This window comes from Alligator sinensis, unplaced genomic scaffold (genome assembly GCF_000455745.1).
Source record: "Alligator sinensis unplaced genomic scaffold, ASM45574v1 scaffold1222_1, whole genome shotgun sequence".
NCBI lineage: Eukaryota > Metazoa > Chordata > Crocodylia > Alligatoridae > Alligator > Alligator sinensis.
Genome location: NW_005842620.1, coordinates 20,188 through 44,199, shown reverse-complemented (window position 1 = coordinate 44,199; position 24,012 = coordinate 20,188). Strand labels below are relative to the sequence as shown.

At 42.2% G+C, this 24,012-nt stretch overlaps 2 protein-coding genes across 9 annotated transcripts in view; one reads left to right on the top strand and one right to left on the bottom strand.

Moving 5' to 3' along the window:
* Window positions 1–491: 491 nt before the first annotated feature.
* LOC102378157 (ovalbumin-like) lies at window positions 492–22,685 on the bottom strand. 8 transcript variants are annotated; one of them, XM_025215080.1, is made up of 11 exons: window positions 22,558–22,673; window positions 18,626–18,732; window positions 12,468–12,613; window positions 11,924–12,103; window positions 10,923–11,107; window positions 10,083–10,133; window positions 8,835–8,963; window positions 7,013–7,130; window positions 6,476–6,618; window positions 5,697–5,852; window positions 492–1,146 (listed from the first exon to the last, which is right to left on the bottom strand). In XM_025215080.1, the coding sequence occupies exons 2-11, from the start codon at window positions 18,655–18,657 to the stop codon at window positions 745–747; spliced, it is 1,542 nt and encodes a 513-aa protein (XP_025070865.1). In that variant the 5' UTR covers window positions 18,658–18,732; window positions 22,558–22,673; the 3' UTR covers window positions 492–744. The 8 variants fall into 8 exon arrangements, with proteins under 8 accessions (XP_025070865.1, XP_025070866.1, XP_025070867.1 ...); XM_025215081.1 differs by having other exon boundaries at window positions 494–1,146; window positions 12,513–12,613; XM_025215082.1 differs by having other exon boundaries at window positions 497–1,146; window positions 18,671–18,732.
* Window positions 22,686–22,844: 159 nt separating this feature from the next.
* The window catches only part of LOC102379139 (serpin B11-like), a gene marked incomplete at its 3' end in the record, with an annotated part of 21,254 nt that continues 20,086 nt past the window's right edge, over window positions 22,845–24,012 (top strand). Inside the window, exon 1 of the mRNA XM_006033312.2 lies at window positions 22,845–22,960. The remainder of the gene's footprint in view (window positions 22,961–24,012) is intronic.

Sequence of the window (24,012 nt, the reverse complement as noted above, 5' to 3'; positions counted from 1 at the left end):
AGGGGAGAAGGGCTCACTGGGGCACACTACTGTGTTGTGTAGAGGTCCCGGCACCAGTAAGGGTGCATCTTTAACGCATACACAATGTTGCACACCGAGGGCATGCCTTAACACAGTCACGCATCACAACTTTTGCTTGTCAGCAGTTTGAGGTGCAGTTTCTCAGAAACCCCTGCACCTATCTCCTTGAAACTTGGCAGGCCTCATGCCGTCAGAAGGGGATACCATCCCTGCAATTATTATTTCAATCGGTCAAAAAATGACCAAGTTATAGGTATTTCAATGATTCCCCATTATAGTCTAAGGCCGAATCTTCCGAAGCTGATTCGGCCAAATAGATTCGGGACAGTGATCTGAATCTCCCAATCAAATCACTGCCCTCCCAATAGGCCAAATCCAAATCTAAATAAAATATTTCCCTATCTGCACAGGCCTAGTTAATATTGCTTCTAGTCGCACAAAGTATTTTGTAGTATTTGAGGACAGAGCAGATACTCCAGTAAGATTCCTAATAAAATAAAGACAAATGCTGCAGTTTATAGAGGGGATCAAAATCACTGTAGATCAAAATCTGGTACACCTAGGTTCTGTCATTGCCATTGATAAAACAGAGCAAAGTACAATTATTGTGATCAAAAGAAAAATAGAACAAAAATGCCATATTTCTAATTGGCAGTAATTTCATTATGAAGAGCAATCTGTTGATGCCCTGTGATCAGATTGTATTAAATAATTCCTGCTTTATTAAGGGGCGGAGAATCTACCATAGAAGAGAATGAGATTGGTTTTCTTGTGGCGGATAAAGAAGAGGAAAGGGTGGTTAGCCTTGAACTCTATAAGAGGTACCAAAGATGTTACCTCACCAGTTACTCCAGTGGAGGCTGCTGCCTCAGTACCTTCTTCATTAACCTCCACGTATGACTTATGGATGACCTCTGACACTTTTAGGTTCCTACCTTTAGAGATACCAGAGAGATCAGCTAACTGGGTAAAGAGGTCAGTCATGCCCAAAGAGCTTAACACAGATGCGAGACTATATTGTTCTACAAATTTCATTTGCGGGAGATGCACTTCCACTTTTCTCTCTTCCATGTTAGTGGAACTCATCCAGGATGTTAATTTGTCAGAGTTGATTGTATTTTCAAGCTGTAAACAAAATAGTAGGATCAGAAAGCTGGAATTAGAAGTCACCCCTCCACATGGTCATGCAGAAATAAATAAACGGTCTTGTCTTTTCTTTGTGTTAAACTAAAACTTGTAGTCATGATCCTCATATTTTGTGCATTCTATGGGTTCACTTGTTTAAGAGCTGGAAAGTTTTCACAGGAAATTGCTGTCAAAAGCTGCCACACAGAAGTACTTGCCTAACACTGACTTTTCCTAGGAATGTAGGACTGGAAGGCACAGCTTTAGTCATCAATTCCAGGCCCCTATTAGCACAGATGACTCGTACTATGTTATATTGTGCTTCTACTTGCAGAAGAAATTCTTGGTTTTAGTCTCCAGTGCTTTGACCTTTCACTTCATACTATTAAATATCATTCCCTTTTAATTCCATTAGTCTTCAAAGTCATCCCATTCCTCCTCTGATGCTTTCCAACTTTGTGTCATTTCCACTTTTTTTGTTGTCAGCATCATTAAGGAAAATATTTAAGATCTGTCCCAAATGATTCCATGGGGAGCTTTCCTACCAGCCTCCCTCTAGCTTGATACTTCCCATTTCTCCACTATCTTTTTCTCATCTTTTTGCCAGTTTCTTGTCCACCTTGGCAGTCTTCAATTAGTCTCTGTCTTCTTGAGTTAATCTATATCATATAAAATGCCTTATTTAATTCCAGATAGACTGGCTTTATTGCATTTTCTTTTATTTGTAAAACTGTGTATAGCTTATCAAATGTTTGGCACAATATACTTTAGTAAACCCCTGCTTCATTTATCTCCTTTATTTCCATTTTAAAATTTTAACTTTTCTTTCCTTTCAAAAACTTATTCTGAGTCTTGATTTGAGGTTGGACTAACATGCCTGTAGGTGCCGACATAATTCCTTTCAATCTCTTTTAAATTCAGGTAGTACAGTTTCTATTTTTCCGTGATGCACAAAGATTTCTTAGGGTGATATCTTTTATTGAACTAACTACATAGCTGGGATAAAGTTGGACAAGATTTTGAATGCAAGACATTCATCCTCAGGAGATGCATGTAGCATAGGTTACTTCTTCAACTGAGGAAGAATGTCTTGCATTCAAAAGCTTGTCTAACTTTATCCCAATGACATAGTTGGTCCAACAAAAGATATCACTTTAAGAAATCTTTGCCCCTCAAATAATTTCTGGAGCATTGTGGCTACAACATCGCTCTTACACTATTTTTCAGTCACGTTTTATTGCCTCCCAAATACAATATCCAGTAGCTGAGATTTTTACGACATCTGTGATTTCACAATGCTGGGACATGGATTAGCCGGTTTGTCTAGTCTATGAACACATTAAGCTCATTGAATTTAAGTTCCATCCCTGATGTGGTCATGTCCGTTTCCATATCCTCATTCCTCATTTTCAGTCCTCATTTTCCCCCATGTTTGTGCCATCATCCATATTGAACATCCATGCAAAACAGTCATTTTGTTTTAGCATTATGCCTAGAATTGGAAGGTACTATCTGCCCTCTCAACAGGTCCACCTGCCTCCAGAGCATCACCCGCTGCAAGCACTGAGCTGACTAGTTGCAGAGCCAGCTAGACAGAGTATATAAGCTCAGACCCTTCATTTGACCTCTGGCTGCTCAATGCCTCGCACCCTGCAGCAGCTTGACTTGCACCAGCTCTGGACCCCAGTACCTTGCTCCTACTTATCCTGTCATGCATCTGAACTCTTTGGCTCCTGATCTTCAGCCTGACCTTACTATAGACATGGGTATTGGCTCAGATCAGGAATATGACTCCAACTCCCTGGTTCTGACCCCTTTGGGGCAGCCTCAGCCTCTGATCTGGATTCCCTGCAAGCTCAGCTGCTTGGTTAACCCCAAGTTTCTCAAGGCTACTTATGTCCTCATCCTTATACCTAGGTTATTTTTCATCTCTATTCCAACCTCACCACAGGGCAGACATGCTTCTTCTATTTATTTATTTATACAATCAAAGACCTTTCTATTAGCTTTAGACTTTTGCAAAAGAAATGTTTTTCAGTGTGACTTTTGTCCATGCTCACTTTCTCCCTGGTTTTTAAGAAGTAGTTTGCTTTGCTGGTCAGTTCTTTTTGCTTTCCTTAAAGGTAGGGGTTCTACCTAAATGGGGGTGAGGGAACTCACCAACTTTCACCAGTTGATCACAGTGTAAAGTTCTCATTTGCAGTCATTTTGCAGCAGCCCCGCCCCTCGGCACTGATTGGCGAGGAGACGCTGGGGGGGAGGAGGGAGGATGGGGCTGCCACCATCTTAGTTGCTGTTTGTCCTTTGTGTGGACATGCCCCTCAATGCTGATTGGTGAAGAGACCCCAGCAGGGGAGGAGAGATGAAGGGGCAGCAGCCATTTTGTCTGCTGCATTTCATGCTGCCCTGCCAGCCAGTGCCTTCCCCTGCTGGCAATGAGACTGCCAGGATTTTATTTTTATTAAGATTTTTTGTTGATGCCATGGATTTCATGGACAATCCTGGATTTTGTTGTTTCCAGGAAACCAGGAATTAAATAGGTTCCTATTTATAGGCTTCCTGCTTAATCCTAATATCCTTTTTAAATGGTTATTCAGCCAGTTAGGCCTAGCAACCTTTCCTAGCAGTGTTTTGTTTTATTTTATTTTACTTTTCCCCTTCTCCTTCTTCAACCCCAGCATCCTATCTTTGTTTGGGATATAAGTTTTGGTTAGGATTTTGCCCCTTTTACATAAGGCATTCAAGCCTCCCCTGCAATCTAGTCTCTGAGCTCCTCCATCCAATTGATGTTGGTGAATTATTCCCTAAGCTTTATCTATTGCCTTTTGAAATGATAAACCTTCATGACAGAACTACGTTTGTTCCTCCTTATGTTCAGTTTTAAACTGAATTAACTCATGATTATTCAGTGGGTGATTATGAAGAGCTGATCACACTTTAACAAAATACAATCTCATATAGGCAGACCAGGATTTAAAAAAAGGGGGATGCAGGAGCAATGACCAATACTGCCATGGTACCTGCCCCATAATCCCCCACCCCTCCAGGGTGCTGGCCATACCAGGGGGAATGGGAGGGGAAGAGAGGGAAGGAGAGATGTCACTGAGTATGGAGGGTGAGAGATGCCTACATGAATCAGTGAATTAGTCCCCAGTTTCTGCTCAGCAACTCTGCTCCTCCCTTCTTCTCCATTCTCTCATCAGCACTTTTACCCCACAAGCCCCTCTCTTGCCCACCGCTGCCATGCCCCTCACAGCCCAGCTTCCATGTGGCTGCTCCCTGCAACCGCAACGGAGAAGGCAAGGAACAGTAAGGAAGGGGTGCTGAGAGTGAAGGAGGGGATTTCTACCTGCTTCATGGATTTATAGTCCCCAGCTGATGTTCCCACAATGTGGCCCAAAAGAGGGATGCGACTGTGCCATTGCACCCCTGCCTCTGGATCCACCCATGCTACTACAGCATCACTTCCAACTGGTTCAGTGGCTTTGGATCTCCCATAATGACACAGTCCCCAGTAGTATTTATCTCTAACGACAATGGAGATTTCTCTCCTTTTGAAACCTGACCCTAGGGGTCTATAGCAGGCACTCCCAGTACTACCCCAGTATACTCTCAGTATCCTTCTAACCAGTGATTTTTTTTTTTTTTTTTGACCCAAACTGTTTTTAGCCATCATGCCATGAGTGTATAAAGCTACTTCACCAGATTTCCTCCCTCTAAGTCTTTCTTGAGTAGCGCACACTTCAGTACCTATATTACATTTATGACTTCTGTTGCGTGCATGTTAACCCTGTAATATCCAGTGTCACATTCTGTACCAGTAGTTCAAGTTCCTCTTTTTTATTTTTTTGATGCCTTGGCTGCTTATGTTAGTGTACAGATTTCAGTTGGTTCCTTACTAATTGACCTGATTCTTTAGCCAGCTGAAGTAAAATCCTTTCACCAACAGTTATTGTCTACCTGTCTTTCTTCATTAATATCGATACTATCTGTTTCTTTGCTGTTCATCCTCCTGATATTTGTTTATCCTTTGCTTTTTCCTCATGTGTCTAGTCTCCTTCTTTCTATGCAACTTAGACTGTTCAATTGTACTTTCATTTTCATTCATTAAACAAATGAAACACAAGCACTGCACATCCTAAAACATGCCTTTTAATTAATATGCCTTTAAAAAGTAATATTGAACTGGAAGGCTGACATAGGCTTTTCAGCTACTGTTAGTGTACGTCATTACGTGGTGTTATATAAAATTAGATCCTTGAAATACAAGCCCTCAGGATGATGATTGGTTTGTTAAGAAAAACTTTGTTCCTGGCTAACACTTTTTTTCCTGGTAGAACAGGTCCTTCTAATGCCTGCTATTATGCATAAACAATTGCTAATCAACAGGAGACCACTGTACTTGTGATGGTTATTGCATTGAAAGTGTCCATATCTCTAACTGGTCAAATGTTTTGTGGTATCTGGATTAGGAAAGGGACTAAAGCAAATAAATCAGATGTTCTTCTTGACTCTCTTGAGTCCATTTCTAGAGCTGAATTAAGTTTTACCTGGTCTAGGTCAGAAATGTCATTAGGTAGCAATATGATCATGCTCATTTCTCCATTAGCATATGGAAGCTCCAGGATCTGGATCTTCTCTGACTCTATGGAGGCTATTTTAAAGAAGCCAATCTGATGCATCATTTGCACAGGTTTAGTTTCTTGCTGAAAGATGAACATGAGAGAACATAATGTTTTATGAGCACTTATTTTAAGTACACTGGCTTATTCATTGGCTTAAAACTTGACTCCCTCCAAGAACAGGTTTATATTTATATTGCCCAGAAATTGTGTTAAGAAAGCAGTTCATAGGCAGGTTTCCTTTGATTACTGCAATGCATTGAGAAACATATGACAATGTAAACAAAGAAGTAAAATTAGAGAGAGATTTTATATCAGAGGTGCTCCACCCCTGATCCGTGGGCCTAATCCAGACTGCAGAGCCATGACATTTGGCCTGTGGGGCTCCCCATGTGTGGGGAAACTTTGGCAGCAGGGGAGCAGTGGCAATTAATACTGTCATCTCTCCATTGCAATGAAAATACCAAGTTGTGCACAGCAACCAGATTGGGGTCAAGCCAGCACCCCTCTTCCCACCCCCTCACCACCCATATGGCCAGATTGGGATCTGTGTGCAAGATCAGGCCCATCAGCTGGTTCTGGTTGGCAGACGGACTGCACGTCTTTCATCTTGCATGTCTGGCAATAAGGTTGGGGCACTACTATTTTATGTTTTTATACAGTTTATATAGTCATTTGAGAGTAAGAGGTGAGCTTATGTACCCTACCTGGTTTATTGTAAAAGGCATTTCTTCGGTGTGTTTTTCCTCAAATTTGTTGCTCCAGTTTCCTTTGAAGTAAATGGCATTAACCAAGATCATTGCAGTGGAGGCACCAATAGAACCCGGCCCAAACAAATCCTTGATCAGACCTTTAACGGAGACAAGATGGTAAATTGTCTAATTCTGATGGTTGCTGAATGAAGTTCAGCATTTTTTCTGTTTATAACCTTTCACTTCAATGACTGACACTGAATCTACTGACTCTTTCTTTTATTTGAGGGCTTATTTAATCTGAAACCCATATAACCCATCATACAGTTCAAGAATAAGATGGAAAGAGATGATGATTATATTGTACAGAGTCATTTCATTGGATATCACTCTTATCCCTGAAATATTTCTATTACATATAGTAGCAATGAACACAGGCAAGGCACTGAATAAAAAGAGAACTTTTTTTCTCTTCCTAAATTTCCAGTTTCCTGAGGTTCCTAGTTAATTATGGTTTAAAAAACTACCTGCCAACACTTGTCCTGTCCTTACCATTTGTCTTGTTTTCCACCCAAGAGTTAATTATTATTCTGGTTTCTTCTGCAGCAGTTTTAAAGTTAACACTTTCCAGGCATGCTTGGTACATTCTTTTTGTACATTGCAAGTATTGCTGTAAAGAGGCCACAGTCATCAAGTTAAGCAGGTTCTCAAAATAAATTCCAACTCTAAAATGAATATAATGTGATCAAAGAGCCACTGACTCTTAGGCCCCCTCTACATGTTACAGTTATTGCACAATTAACTGATTAATTGTGCAGTTATCTTGAGTCCACCTACACATGCAAAGTACCTGTCACACCATAAAAAGCTCCAACCAGCTATAAAGGTAGACTTCAAACAGTGCACTAACTTTATAGCTGGTTGCCTTTGAGTTTTAATTTGCATGTATAGCAGGATCTCCCTTGGGGCTGGAAGAAGAAACATTTTTCTGCAGCTGCACAGGTGCATCATGCCCAGCCGGGGTTGGGAGTCCTGCAATTGAGAGGACTTGGCCCCAGAAGCTGCCAACTCTGGGTCCCTTAATCTTGCACTCCTCTAAGGCTGGGAGATAGTGGCAGCTGCAATCTTGTTAGTGCAGGGGGAGCCCAGGATCGGGCTCCCCCTGCACTGGCAATAAGTCACAATGGGATCTAATGCACAATCTCACAATCGCTCCTCGTGCCATGCACATGTGACATAGCAGGAGACATGATTGTGTGGATTGCTCATTAGATGCCATCATGCCTTTACCTGAATGTTTAGAGGGGTCCTTAGAATTAAACCAGTTAGTCATATTCTCTGTTCTTTTCCTGATTAAACTTATTATAAGGGACTTACCGAATTCACAGCAGAAGTCGGCTATGCAGCAGCTCCTTTAATTTTGCAGGTTCCCCTGCATGCTCCCCCTTACCCCCTATGGGCTCCCAAGGGAGGTGGTGCTCTTCCCTACCCTGGCGGCCTTCAAGAGGAGGTTAGATAGGCATCTAGCTGGGGTCATCTAGCCCCAGCCCTCTTTCCTGCCTATGCAGGGGGTCGGACTCGATGATCTATTGAGGTCCCTTCCGACCCCAACATCTATGAATCTATGGACTGGCAGATGGGCTCTGCCACTCGCTGCTGATTGGCAAGGAGGCAAAAACTGCAGTTTTAAATATGACTCCATTTTTGCCTCCCGGTTTGTCAACAAAAAGCAACAGGGCCACCAGAGCCCCTCAGCCAATCAGCAATGGGGAGGGGTATGTGCAGGAGAACCTATAAGATTAAAGGAACTGCCGTGCAGCCCACTTCTGCCATGAATTCAGTAGGTCCTCACTAATCATTATAGGGCTGGGCAGAAAATATATTTCATAGAATGTGAAAACTTTAAGACTTCGAAATCCTTTTCTGCCACAAAGACAAAATGCCTACATCTTGAAAGCTTGACTCTTTTTTATTTTGAAAATGTCGAAGTGAAATGTTTAACAAGTTCAAACATTTGTTTTGCAACCTTTTTTGAGTCAAGAAATGTGTTTGACATTGACCTTTTTGTGCAGAAAAGCGTTTTGTTTTCTATGGACCTGCATTTTGTGAAAAATGTTTCTTCACATCTGCAGCCACTCTATTGAGTATCCTGTGTTGGCTTTTGTATTATTATTGTGCATTGACCAAACTTTTTGACAAGATACCCCTTTAGGCCCTGGAATAGTTAAGGCTCGGACCAAAAAACAAAATCATGGGGCTTTAAACTGAAAAATATGTTGAATAGATCTCAGATCCTTTGCAGCATTCATAAATTGTGAGATCCCACTTAGCTCACCAGGGAATAACACTTAAGTCAGAATCTGCTGAAACTCACCGGAAGGATTGAATACGTTTTGTCGGCATACAGTCTGTTGGCAATTCTGAGAGTATAATTAGCATTGGGTGCATTAATTTCTGAGAGAAGTTGTTTAAACTTGAAATGGATGTCTTCAGGGTCACCACACTGAGTTGTTGGAGGCAAAGATAAGGTAAGATAGGGTTTGTGTTGAATTATTTTTGATAGAGAATTATCTATGAAATATGGGTAATATGGCTGACTTGGACTTCTGGCTTGCTTCTGAGAGATTTGCATAACAAAAACTTATTGGTGCTCAATACACTGCGTAACTATAAATTAGCATATGAACATTCTGCAATAATGGTGATCATATTTTTAATACAATGGATTCTGCTATAATACATGCTTCAGTATTGAGCATATCATAAATTATGGATCCATCTCTCACCTTCATGGATGTGATATCCCCTGTGAAATGGAAATTGGAAGTTGTTTCTGCTCAGAAAAGCAGCTTGTGTAATTACTATGGTGTTACTACTGGGTCTGTGGAATGAAGATCACGCTTTAAAAGCAAAGCTCCCAAAAGCATGATCTGTTCGTCAAATCATTTTTCTTTTAATTGATATTTCTGTGTTGGTTCCTATGACACCCTCTTGGATAACTGTTGACTTGTGTGCAACAACTGTGATTTGTGAGTTACAGGCAGACTGGTCCCTCTTTTATCACTGCTTTTTTGCCCAAGCATTCAAATGGCTTCAACTTTATTTAATTTCCCAGGGCATATCCTCTCTCCCATCCTTTGAATTTCTGCATGTTCAGCTACCTGCCTTGATTCTCAAGTCAAAGCTGTGGTTCTTTTCTACATCTGTTTGGTTCAGATCATCTAATCTAATGCTGTGGTTGCAGAGGGGTCATGTGGCCCATGGGGGCTGGTAGACGGGCCAGGTATGTAGTGACAGGGACAGCTGCCTAAATCCAAAGCAAGGAGCCCGTGTGTGTGTGTGTGTGTGTGTGTGTGTGTGTGTGTCAGTGGTTGGTGGGGAGTGAGCCACATCTGCATTAACTTCTGCCTCAGTTCATGCCTCATGTAGCTGCCGCCACTTTTCCCCACTGCTGTATCCAGATCCAGCCCACAGGAGTCTTTTAGTCTGGATCTGGACCAGGGTGTGAGATGAGTTTCACCTGCTGCCATGGATATAAACCTTTTAGAAGCATATTCAAGCTAGGTCTGCTTTATGATCTGATGAGACCATTTCACAAAAGAAGGGAGAGGACATGTCTTACCTTTTTTACTAAACGGCTTTTGAGTCCTGTAACTTCATCAAAATGAAGTACCTGCCATTAAAAATATAATTTGTAAATTAAGTGCAGGAAAATAATGTAGCTGTGTTTTACATTTGACATGTCAGCAAAAGAGATTTTCTAAAAATCATGTAATAACATTTAAGAAAATGGGCTAGATAAATTGTATTGCAGAGACTTTTCATCACCTTGTAATATACTCAGTAAGCAATGCTTTGGGTTCCTACAATAAGCTCCTACTTCTGTTTGCAATTAAGTCAGTAGAATCAGGGTTAATGACTCTTTATTCTTCCTGTGCATCTTAATCAGATTTTCCACACCCGCTGCCATTTTTTCCTGGTCCCAATTTCATGAGGTTTGACCCATGCCCTTAAAAATCAAAGTCAGGTGAGATCTATTCATGGCATCTTTTCTGCTTTCTGGGATCTTATTGCAGGGCTGAAGTCTGAGTAATGAAAGAGTTCAAAAGTTCCAGCTGAGCTTAAAATTAGTTCTGTTCTCCAGGTGATCACTTTAAAATTTGTACATATGATCCCGTTTCTCTGGGAGACTATTTTCAGTCTAGAAATGGACTTGATCCTAGCCCCCTTGTGTGCTTTGCCTAACTACCCAACTATATTACTGACCCACTTCTATAATATGTACAACCAAAACCTTGGAAAGCCCTTCAGAGTGACATGAATCTGAATAGAACTCTAATTTCTGTCACTGTAGTCCATCTTTGAGGTGTGTGATATCCATAGATAGGAATGGGTAAGCAGTTGCTCTGTCATAGATCTGAAATCTAAATCAGGTATGTCAAACAATTTAAGTCAGGCTTACTTTTTCCATCTGCGATGCAGTGTTTCCTTTTGCACCCAAGTAGACCATGGCCAATGCTGACAAGATGTTCAGTGGGGAGTAGAGGATATTTGCATTTGTATGGCTGGGTTTCAATACTCGGAATAAATCGAAACAAAAGTCAGAATTTGCTGCACTGATGGAGCCCATTGTGAAATCAGAGTATTCTAGGAAAAAAGAGCAGAAGTAGTGTAACTACGTAATAAAGGCATACAGTACAAATTTTAATCGCATGCTTCTACAAAATAACAGGTACATCTGATGCACTGAAAACTAAGATTAAGTCAAGGGACTGGAAATAGTTGTTTAGTATATTTTTAAATATTTGTATTTCAGTGATGTAGATTGAAATGACAGTGCTTTTTTCATTGTGAGTAGATGAGATTTCATCTTTTATGCCCATGAACTCCACAATCACTAGTAATCCAATTAATTGTTAGCATATATCTAATTCTTTGTATGTTCATGTTTTTGTATTTCTTTTTCAGCAAGCAAGAGTTGCAGATACTTCAAAGTAGAATGACTGATGGGCAGTCTGCTGTTTCTTTGAAATAGAAATTTATTTTTTTTTTACTTTAATCTGGAATAAATTAAATTTTTTACTGCGAAATATAGTGGCTTCTATATTGTCCTTTTCTAAATCAAGGAAAAGGCCAACTTTCAAGGTACAAGGAAAATATTGATTAGTTCCAGGTGTGTAAATCTGGAGCAACAGCATGGATTTTGCTTGGCTTGCTCCAGGTTTATTATTAAGTACAGTTTGGACCTTTTATTTGTATTTGCTTGTGAATGCTGTATATACAGGGAAAGAGGGTGGAAGTCTGGACAGGCAATATCATGTCAACTGTTATTGCTGTAAGGATCTCAGACATTGTAAATGAATCTTTTTTAACTGAACATAGGCTGAGTGACATTAAAATTAAATAAACAACACACACCCACACATACCATAAGTTTAAGTTTAAACTTAAAGAAAATCTTACCTTTATGGCTTGCAGAAATGAAGCTGTGTGGAGAGGCTATCTGGTCCTCTTGAAGTAATATATACCCTCTACTTTCTAACACTCCCATTTTTCTTTTCACATGTTGACCCTTTGAATGCTGAAGCCATTGAGTAGGATCAAGCTCAGACTTAGCAGTTCTTCTTTTTTCAAAAAGTAAAACTAAAGGATATAAGTAAAACAAATGCTACTCTAAGACCTAGAGAACTGAAGGTACATGGGTCAGTATCCTCAAACAGGGTATGCATGGGGTACTGGGTAGACCAGTGCAAAGCTGTTTGCTGCTGTTCGTTAGACTTTTTACACATTAAATGTATTTGGAGCATATTAACTTGGCAAGAGCCAAGTGAAAGATAAAAGGATAAGTGACGTAAAAATAAATATTGCAAACAAATCTACCCAAACTGTTAGTTAACCTGTTCTTTCTTCCTCTAGTTACCATATCATTTTCTTAGTTGCATCTCTGTGAAACGGTAAACTCCAGTTAAGTTACAGTATCTACAGCTGTAGTTTGTACACAACTCACTATTTTCCGTCAGGAGTCTCTGGAAACAGATACATAGACACCTACTTACTACCTGTTGCAACCATTTTGTCTGGTTCTTGAGCATTTTATCTTTATGGTTTGTGGAAACGAAGCTTGCAGAAAATCTTGCAAAATATATACTTCCACTGCAAAGAAAGGAGAGGAAGGGTGGTTTTTAATCTAACTGCCACAAATCTGAAGTGACTGAAACAACAAAAATATGGCTGTAGCCTGATGGATACGCTAGAGCAACTGGCCTGGGGTATGGAAGCTTTAGGGGGAAATTCCCCCGTTCAGCCTTATTTCAGAGTAGTGTTTCATTTTAGATCACTGAATTGGGCTAAGCAGGGACTGGAAAGTAGGTCTCCCACATTTCTAGACTAATTTATAACCATTTAGGCATAGAATGCATGTGTGTGATAGCGTCTGTGTGTCCATGTACTCCTGATCAAGCAACATATTTTGCTGGAATTTTATTTTGGTGAATGTATTTGAGACTGCCTTATTGGGAGGAGAGAACTGAAGAACAGCATGGTTAGGAAATGGGTATGAAGGGAGTTAAAGACAGGTATTTTTAGTTTACCTTGTAAACTTTTATTCTCTGAATCATCTGAAATGAGTTAGTTTCAGTTTCATAGTGCTTAGGGTCGGAAGGGACCTAAACAGATCATCAGGTCTGACCCCCTGCCTCGGGCAGGAATGGGTGCCAGAGTCATATTTGTCCAGCCTCCTCCTGAAGACCCCCAAGGTAGGAGAGAGCACCACCTCACTTGGGAGCCCATTCCAGAGCCTGGCAGCCCTAGCTGTAAAGTAATGTCTCCTGATGGTCAGCCTGAACCCTCCCTCTAACAATTTGTGGCCGTTATTCCTAGTAAGCCCTAGTAGTGCCCAGGGGAACAGAGCCTCCCTCAATTCCTGCTTTAGTAAATGGCCACCAGATCCCCTCTCAGCCTTCTCTTGTGAAGGCTAAACAGGTTCAGGCCCTTTAGCCTCTCTTCATAGGGCCTGCCCCGCTGCCCCTTGACCATGCAAGTTGCCCTCCTCTGGACCCTCTCAATGCTAGCCACATCCCTCTTGAAGTGCGGCGCCCAGAACTGGATGCAGTACTCCAGCTGTGGCCTGACCAGTGTTGCATAGAGGGGAAGGATCACCTCCCTGGACCTGCTTGTCGTGCATCTACAGATGCATCACAAGGTGCAGTTAGCCTTACTGACCGCTTCCTCGCATTGGCAGCTCATGTTCATCCTGGAGTCAACAGTGACTCCAAGATCCCTTTCTGCTGCTGTGTTGACAAGAAGGGTGTTCCCCAGCCTATAGGTGTGTTGCTGGTTCCTTCTCCCTAAATGCAGCATCCTTGCGCTTGTCTGCATTGAACTGCATCCTATTCTCATCTGCCCACCTCTGTAATCTGTTTAGATCTAGCTGGATACTGTCCCTCCCCTCCAGCGTGCCCACCTCGCCCCACAACTTGGTGTCGCCACAAAATTTGTTCAGTGTGCTTACCACATGCTGTTGTCAGTAGTGCATAGAACTTGAAGGTAACTTTTTATGATAAACCACTACATTTTGTTCTCTGGAAATCTTGGGTACATAATGCTCTTACAGATGTCAAACCTAGCACCTTCTTTTTATCATGCATGAACGAACTTACCATACCTCTCTGATGAAGAACTACAGGTAGCTCAAATACAGAGTGCAGCTGAATAAACATTCATGGTCCGAGGGACAATCATAATACACAATAACAAATAACGTTAAAATGTATTGCTTTCTCTGAAAATAATAGACTGGACAAGTTACAAAGAAACCAGTCCAACCTTAGTCAATATCATGGAGCAGAAAAAAAGAAAAAGGAAACAAAAAAACAAAACCCTATTTTGTTCCCAGGATGGAAGTGGCAGTGATCCTAGTATACTTCGCATACAGCATGCTGTATGCCACTGGTGGTACGTGAAGGTGGTGGTGGTGGTGGTTGTTGTTGTTATTATTATTAGGGTAGCTTATGTGCAAAATAAAAGGTATTAATAAATTGCATAGGATGATTTTTTTTTTTATTCCCACTCAGAAAACCCTTTTCCTTTGTTACCATTTTAACTTTGCAGTGGTTACTTTTGCATGGCTTTTCAGTATTTTGGATTCACAAAAATGTGTTAGCTGCTTTTGAGCATTAAGGGAATGGAAAAGATGCGCTTCTGCTCTTAATAAGTACCTTGCTAATGGGATTACTGCCTCTGGTTTGCATTGGAACCAGATATAAAGCAGAGGTAGTGTTTAGGTCACACAGTCTAATCAAAATTCACTAAAATGGCCAACATCCATGTTCTTCAAAAGGGACTCTGCCCTTGTACTGTATCTATAGCTGTTTGTGTGTTTCTCTGAGGATTTTCCATTGTTGTGATGTTTCCATGTGTGCAACTGTGAGACATCTAAATGGGAGCTGTCAGTGAAAGTGGAGTGAAATGTGGCCAGTGGCGTTGATGCTATAAGGTTGTCCATAAGGTTCTCTGCAGAGTTGAGTGCAGAGAAATAGGAACAAATATGACCTACCTCATCCTTCCTGTGCACTGAAAGAGTTTGCAGGAAGAATGTTCTAAGGTTACTTTAATTTATGATAATGTGTACACAAGAGGTAGCAGAGTGGAGATTGTTTTGGTATTCCTTGAGCATTTCACTTTGCATCTTTAGCATCTTTGAATATATCCATGTTCTGTATGAAATGATTTGACTTTGGTGTATTCCATACAAGTATATTTATTTAACTGTAAGGGCCATATAAGAACCAAGAAGTGCAACTGGCAAGAGATTTTATGTAAAAAAAAAAAAAAAATTATTTTGTTTTCTAATAAAAAAATTAAGCTTTCTATAATAATGAATATTATTATATGCTCGGTACTTTCTCCATTGTTTTTCATTGTGTACATTGTCATCCTGCCTGACACCCAATCCAAGAAGAATGGTTATGCCAATGACCTAGCTCTCACCAAATCAAGCAAGCAATAAGAAGCCACTGAATCGATTTTTGACATCAGACATGAACACCCTTGCTGACTACATTTATAAACAGTGTCTCCAACTCAGCCTTATTAACACAGTTGCAACAGCTTTCTACCTAAATAACAGCCAAGCAAAGAAAGAAATAAGTCAAGATTGGCAACCAGACACTTGAACATTGTCACACCATCACTTACCTAGCAGTTAAGTTGGACTGGGCCCTTATCTATCGCCAGCATCTGAAAATAAGGTTAATAGCAGAGGAGCTTATCTGTCACCTTGCTGCTGCCACCTGTGGTGCAAGCCTCCAAACACTTCTCACCTCTGCTTTGGCACTTGCATATGCTCCTGCTGAGTACTGTGCACCAGTGTGGGCCAGAGGGCGCACACTAAGTTAGTGGATTCCAGCCTTAACAGTGTCATGAGAACCATTGCCGGATGCCTTATGCCAGCTCCCAGACATCCAGAGACAAACTGGTACCCTACCCCTAGGTCTCAAAGCCCAAGATGCAGACCATTTGTCGCACTCCAGCCTAGTAGCTGCAAGCCAGAAAACTGCCTGAAGTCTCAGAACCTATTCTCTACTCAGACAAATAAGGTCATTGAATGTACAGATGGCATGTCACCTAAAGCATGAACTTCCCATCAGTGGAGGAGGCAATATGCTGCACAGAACTGTGGCTAAAGAACTTCATCCCCAACACCAGCTTCTGCCCCTCAGGCTGGCAGCTGCCCTGCAGGACCTGGACAGCTTTTAACTGTCCCAGAAAGGGCATTGGACAGTTTAAGGTGAGCTTGCGCTTTCGGGGCCTTTCCAGCAATGCTAGCTGCAGCTGTGGTGCTCAAACTCAGACAGCCGACCACATCATCTATGAATGCCCATACACTCCTTGGGGTGCAGGTCTTCTCGATAGTGACCATTCTACCTGTTGCTGACTTTCTGGCCCTCATGCTTTTGACACGTGTGTGGTGACACTCTCATCATCCTCATCCATTTTGAAAATTTCCACAGAAGAAATGTTTGGAACTGAAACTTTTTTTTTTTGTTTCAGAATAGATTAAATTTTAAATTACATTTTTATTTTTCCTGCCACTCAAACTGGACAGTCCTGATCCAGTTTATCAATGAAGATACTTAACCAAGACCAGGCCCCTGTCAAACCCCATGAAATACCTCCCCCCAGCTAGACACTGAGCTGCTGATGACTAGTCATTGAGCATGATGATTCAAGAGCTGTGTATCCAGTTGTATATCTAGTACTGTAGACGAGAGATTCTTAATAAGAGTCTTATTTTGAGAACCCAGTTTTACTGTAATTCACTCCTCTGCATTGTGTTTACTCGTTAAAGGTGTGGATGACTTCTCAGTCACAGTTTTCTATGGTGCGTTGCTTGTGTAGATTAAGGAGTAATAGAAGCTTTGTTACTTGTGCATTGTATTGCCCTACCCCTTGTCTGGTTTTGTTCAGTCCCTATTCACTTATCTGTTGCACTTCATTGCCCAAAGGCCACTTGACTTGTACAGTGCTGATTCTAATCCATAATTTGTACGTGACAGTGCATCTTTCCCCACAAGGAGCTCAAGCTCCTGTACAAACAGTATTGGGTAAGCTCTCTGAGGAAGGATTATTTATTTATTTGATTTACATGTTACCACTTCCCAATAGAGGATCTAATTATACCAAGTTAAGGAGAGTGTAAAATGGGAAGATTAATAGCAAGGTAACTTAGTGGCAGCTGGTGGAGGGAGGAGGAGCCCGATGCCCCTGATTGCAACTGCAATAGGGGAAATAGCAGCTGAGCAGGAGACCAGGGCCCACAACTTAATCAATCACAGGCTGCATGCTGCTTATGGCCTGCCAGTTGGAAATGCCTGGTGCAAGACACCTGTTCTCTACTTCCATAATGAAGAAATCCAGAGGCTCTGATCATAGTTGTAGAGGCTACCTTAACAAATCAGAGATGCTGGATTTGACCAGGCTCAATTTTTTTATATTTATTGTATTTGTCTAGTGTACAAAACTCTTAACACTTTACAGATCTTGGTCACATTCTCACCTAGTATCAATCAGCATGGGGCCACTGATATTCTTGAGGTTACACTCATAAACACTAGCTAGTGGTCTAGCTTTGTGCCTGTACAGCTTTAGCTTACATTATTTTCGTCACTGTTCAATCTCTCTGTAAATATGCTCCCTCTTTTGGTGTGGGTTTTAGTGCTTAAATTTGGGCACCAAAATCTGAAACTCTTGTGCTCAATCTTCGTTGATCATTTTAATGAAGATTTTTTTTTCCTGCAAAAATATTAGAATTGGAAAATATGATTTAAAAAAAAACCCATGGACCCAACACTCCCGAGCCAGATGAATACACAATCATAAATGAATGTGGAATCCAAAAACCTACGTTTGTTCATTATGCATCTTTTTCTGGTGTTTGAGACCATATAAAGCTCTGTTCTTCTATTTCAAACATTAAAGTGAAAGCAATGAAGGAAAGCAAATATGAGGAAATGTTGTAAAATGACAACATAGTTGAGATTTTAAAATTGAGGTAATCAGGAAAACCAAACCATAGTTCATATAAAAAGACACTTGGTATTTACATGCTGAAGGATATACAATGGTAAAATAGTGTAACATTTGTATGTGGAAGGCAAGTTGAAATTTCTTTTAAAATGTCCTGACCTTAATGTTCTCAAACACAATGCATTCACTTTTAAAAAAGTAAATACCATCCGGGTGTCACTTGGAAAACTGCAAGCTAGAAGTTACATTTTAACCAAGAGAAATGTTTTCCTTACGATCTTCAGAGGTGAATTACCACCGCAGTTTACCAGGTGTTGGGCAAGCTTCCAGGATTATGTGGAGAAATGCACGGGATGACTTTTGATGCTTCTCTAGCATGCAGGTCAAAACACAGGCTCACTAAAGTAACAACGTTTTAGAGAATAAAACTAAGGGGGTGTCATTCCAAGACACAGAATGGATTGTGTATGTATTTTATGGTAGCATATCCAGGGATCTGAGCCAAACTATATTTGCTGCTGTTTGATTTTATACATGAAATGGACTTGGACTATATTAGCCACTAGAGCTGGGTTAATGAAGAAAGCATAATTTGTTTAACAAGTTATTGGTTAATCTGCTCTTTATTCCCCTAGTTACCATTTTTTTTTGCCTTCTGGGTGGGAATCCATTGTATTTTCATACCTTCCTCTTGGAAATGCAGAAGTAACTATGTGAGCTTTCTATGCAGGTCTCCTGAAGAGTGTCTGGAACGGCAGTGAAAATTTAAGTTACTCGAGGTCAATCCTGCAAGCAAACCATTCAAATCAGCCAGTTAAAGAACTGTGTATGATTCAGAGAGCTATGGATGCTGCCCTGGCTCCACTGAAATTCTTGCAGAAAAGTGATATAAATTGGATCAGGATTCCACCCATACAGTCAATCCCTCTTACTCTTATTTCCAGCAACCATGAGAAGTGATAGGCACGATGACACTATGACTATCTTTAGAAGCTGTGGTAGGTGGAAGTAGTCACAGACACCCCGCTGCAGCCAGAAAGAAATGGAGTAGACTCTTACTCCAGCAAGGGATTTCAGAGAACTCCCCTCTGGTTTTAGTAGAAGAGATGGGATGGGACTGAGATGGTAAGCCGAGCACCTCCACTTTGTGTGCTGGGTGGCTGCTGGTAGTAAGGAAGGCTGAGATGCATTTAGATGGAGTAGGAAAGAGGAGTGGAAGTCCAGTCTGGCTGATGTAGAGCTGAGCAACCACCTCTGTTCATGAGGTAATGGAGCAGAGACTTGAATTCAGGTCTTCCCCCATCTGGGCACCAGGCTAGTCACTTGGGCAGATTCATTTTCCATAGCCAGATTAGATTAATAGGAGAGATTTGTCATCAAGGTCTGTTAACTGCCTGTCGATATTACTAACAGAATTAAAGTTACTGCCTCATGCCTTTCCAGATGTGCGGGGAAATGGCTAATCTTAAACTTCTGAAAATCAGACCATACTACATTAATGTACACGCTTCTTTTATAACAGTCTTGCTCTTTGACACTGAAAATGGCTAATAAGAAAGGCTTGGGAGTAGTGGTGCTATGAAATTAGATGTGGGAATGACTAAGAGAATGTGCTGCTGTGTGTGTTGTATCGGGTCCCACAGCTTTGAACTCCAGGCTTCGTCTGTGTGCATCCCACTGTTGGATGCAGCTGTGCTGGATGGGGTAGAGACTACTCGGAGAAGGTTGGCAGAGCTCTTACTGTGACATGAAGGAGTGCAGTTCCATCCAAAATTTCTAGCATTCACTTCAGTGCTAAGTTCTGGGAGGGGAAAGGTAGTGAGGTTGAGTATGCGTGCATGTGTGTGTGCATGCATGCGTGTGTCCTGGAGTCAGGAAAAGTCACAGGAGTATAAATGCAGAGTCCCTGCTATGACTCTGGATGCCTAGACCAGATGCCTTTGCATATCTATCACAGCACAGGAGGCTCAGAACTGTGACACGGCACATTTCTCTTCGGTCAACTGTTTACAGAGTGCATGCATAAACCCCACAATGTGGCTCACATATCCATTTACTGGGGACGAGGTGAGAGTAGTGAAATATTGTACCAAGCTCTGGTGTATTCTGGGGAATTGCCTGAACCCAAGAAAACTATGGGGTGAATACTGTACTGTCACAGTCTTGGCATTTGTTTTCTTTCTGATTCTTAATGCAAGTGAGAATTTTTCAGTCCCTGTATCTGGCTGCTGCTGTTACAGTTGCAGTGTGGGGCCAGGGGTAGATAGTGGGGGGTACACTGCCCTGCTTTGAGTCCTTGTCCATCCAAAGTATAAAAACAACTGCCTGACAGTGGCAGCAGCATTTCAAGTCAGGCAGTGCTGAGGGAGTTGCTTCCTGGCTCATTATCATGCACCTGATCCCTCCTAAACTCTTCATTGCACAGGTGTTAATGAACCTCTCTTCTTTTTAATGGTCTTGATGTTCCACCCCACACACTATTCTTTGTTCTGCAATCCTGTTAGCTGGTTCTGGTCTTAAAGCTCCTATTTCACAGCCCTGCAGATAGTTTTTAACTTATTACAATGAAGTCATATTTATTTTTGCTTCACTCTTAAATTGCATAAAACAGCCCTAGCCCCCTAGCATATTAGTAAATCTTCTAGTTCATTTTTTAACTGGAGAAAAATGTATAGTTTTGTATGTGTTGATGCACCTCCCCATCTGTACCCCCTTTTCAAAATTCTAGATCCACCCATGTGTGAGGCTGCTGCTGCAGTGCCATGGGGTCCCCAGGAAGCTGCCATTTTGGTAACCCCTCTGAGTGGCACCTGGGGCTGGTGCCTACTTGCCCACCCACTGCTATGCTGCTGCTAAGGCATAAGAAAAAACCCAAAATTAATATTGTACATTCTGCTATCCTCGTCAACACCATAAATACAGGGAAGACAACTTGTACAAGATCATAGGCACATGCTTGTTCTTAAATGGATAAATGGTGGAGCTTTTGCTATTTTCTTACAGGAAGATGTGTTCTCTTCCTGGGTAAGGTTGTGATTTTGTTCAGTTTTATTATCCTGATTCAGATACCAGCTGCAATAGCCATCAAAATGCAGTGCAGTAATGCTCAAGGTCAGCCTGAAAACTGCACTAATGTCATACTACCGTGATGATAAAATTCACACACCATGTTTGTGGATTGTTTCCAAGCTCCAGGGGAATGCAACAGAAACAAGATACCGTAGTGTATTGTAGAGCCTTATACTACTCTTGCATACTTTGAGAGAGAAGTACATCAATTCTTTTGGAACTCAGTTTTACAGATTCACAGAGCCATTTTCAAATGGCTTTATAGCAGGAGTTTTCAACCCTTTTTAAGGATTGTATTCCTTCTGGGTACACTTCTGGTGGAGCAGGAGGGAAGGAGGTGGAGGCTGCTGGACATGGAGTGTGGGGGTGGGGAGGTTGGCAGTGGCTGGACACAGAGCAGGTTCTGGGGGTGGGGGGAGTGGGTGGGTTGCACACGATGGTGGCACGGGTTGTTGGATGGTGGTGGTGGCCACTGTGTGCGAGCTCTCAGCCACATCTAGCCAGTTGGGCAACGCCTGTGCAGTCCGCAGAGGGGAGCCACTGCCCTCCCCTCCCCCTGGCCCTGCTCCTGGGAGGCAGTGGCACAGGGTGCTGGGTGGCGACTCTCCGTCCCTGCCCGCCCACCTATGTGCACCCCCTAGCCCCTTTCCAAGTACCCCCAGTTGACAACCCCTGGCCTATAGCAATTCCCACGAAAAATCCTCAAATTTGAATTTTAGGTCTGTCCAGTAATTTGAACTCCTTTTATTCAGCCTGAGTAAAGTGCACTTAATTTTTATTACTGAAATGAACCGTGCATTTAGACAGAACTGCAAACACAAATGGGTAACTAATACATGTGAGTGGTTCTGTTGGCTCCAGTATTAAAATTAAGCTCATGTGCTGGAAAAATAAGGTGCCATTGTAAGAGACCCTGTTATATTCATAAGAAAGGTGCAGCTGAGCAAAGGCTAGGAGGGGAGAAAGCAACCAGGGGGTAGGAGCTATGGGACTGCAAGTAACTACTTGGGAGTTACCTGTGTGGCAGGGCAGAGCTCCTATTGCATAGGAGGGAAATGGCTGTAGCTCAGCTATGCAAACAGCAGCAAATGAGAGCAGGCTGCTCACTTACTCACGCAGATGCACCTGTGGCCAGAAATGGATCCAGGATTATAAAGTGGGGTGTGGTTACAGCAGCCGGTGCTGCAGGGGGTGGCTGCACCCCTTGTTCCCTGCCCCACCCCACTGGGGCAGGCAGGAGGTGCTGCAGGAGAAGCAGCTGAGAACGCAAGGGTTGCAACAGTGGCCAGAGCACGTGTGTGGCAGGGAATACTTGGGGGGAGCAGGCAGGGAAGGGGAATGCACCTGCTCACTGCTGTTGGCAGCCTGGCCTGAGCATAGCCCTCATGCAGCCCAGCTGGAGAGGACAGGCTCACCCCTCAAGTGCTGTCCCAGCAGCAGACAGCGGGGAGGGAGAGAGAAGGGGGCATGCCTTTGAGCGTGGAGGGGAAAGAAATGCTTACCTTCTTCAAGACTTCAGTCCCTGGCTGCGAGTGCTCTGGTGGTATGGTTGGGGGCAGAGATAGGGGGTACACGTATAGTACTGCACCCCCTCTGGAATCGCCCTTGCCCCTGCCTGACTAGAAAGGGTGGAGCTCAGGGGAGATGAATCTTAGTTTCTGAGCCAGAGAAGGCAGCCTCTGAGTTAATCTTTACTCTGTTTTCCTCTGCAGCATATATAAAGTCCACGGGTTCTAACTCTGCATGATACAGTGTCTTTGTTCAATTTAAGTATTGCTGGGAAGTAGGAAATATGAATGCATATCACTACAGTAGTCAGACCAACAGCTTTTGATCTTCAAACAGTATAATTTCATATCATATAAAACAAGAATGGGAAAAGTGTGACATGCCAGCATAAATGAGGTAAGCAAGCATGTGTTAGAGAGGTTTTGGTTTTTGAGAACTTCTGATTTTGAAATGCTTTTTTGCTAATGATCACTATTTTTTCCCCATGTTATCAATTGAAGCGTTCTACGTTTTCAAGATGCAAGCCTGACTATCCAATTATGGAAAAAAAATCAGTGAGGTACAAAACAAGTGCCTCATGCATCAAGTGCCTAATTTCACAGCTTGGCATCAACCTGAGGTGAGGTTCATTCCATATTATAGGTAGGATTATAGGTATCACTGCTTGTCAGTGAAGCAGGCTAAGGTTTCCCCTAGGATGACTTCCCTGTGAGCCTCAGCCCTACTGCTTTTATACTAGGGACAGGAAACAGAAAGTGCCATTGCCTGTGAGAGCCACTAGCCCCTCTCTGAATTGCCTCTTGATCTGTGGTACTATCTTTCCTTTATCAGGGAATAAGATGCATGCATTTAAGGGCTTTAAATATTGATCATTATTATTCAAGAATTTGTGCCCCACTGTTGGAATGTTTTTTGGAGTGCTCTGCATTTTAGCATGTACTAGCAGGAAGAGTTAATACTTCCTGCACCAGCACGGTGAAAGAAACCTACCTTCTCCATCTGTTTTGTTGTGTTGTCTCTGGCACCAAGGCCACGCACAGGGTAACTGAGCTGCTCAGAGGGGAGAAGAGGATGTTTTCTTTTTTCTTTCCTTTCTTCTGCGCTTTAAAAAAGTTCAGGCAGAATTCAGCATTTGATGGTGTTGAGTGAGGCCATGGTGAAATCAGTGATACCTGAGAAAAGAGTCATAAGGCACTTGTACACATGATGATTGTCATGATGTACATGTGATGACAATGTAATTTGTGTGGCTTAATGGTGTCACACATTACACATGTGCATTGGCGAGGCATGGGGGGTGCATGTGCACTGCCTGAGAGTGCCAGTGCACCCCTTGACTGGCTGCGCATGCTGCTCAGGCGATGGGTGTGGGGTGGGGTAGGCAGGAGTGTTGGTGCCCTCCCTGTGAGCGCCAGCTGGGAGCGGCACTCCTGGAAGCGGCTGGAGCC

Bases quoted from the DNA above. Each gene is read 5' to 3' on its own strand.
- LOC102378157 (XM_025215080.1), bottom strand. From the start codon at position 18,657: ATGGATTCCCACCCAGAAGGCAAAAAAAAATG. The intron at 12,104-12,467 runs GTGAGTTGTGTA...TATATCCTTTAG, and splicing joins GAGACTCCTGACGGAAAATA to TTTTACTTTTTGAAAAAAGA. The intron at 6,619-7,012 runs GTAAGGACAGGA...TCTCCGTTAAAG, and splicing joins GGTGGAAAACAAGACAAATG to GTCTGATCAAGGATTTGTTT.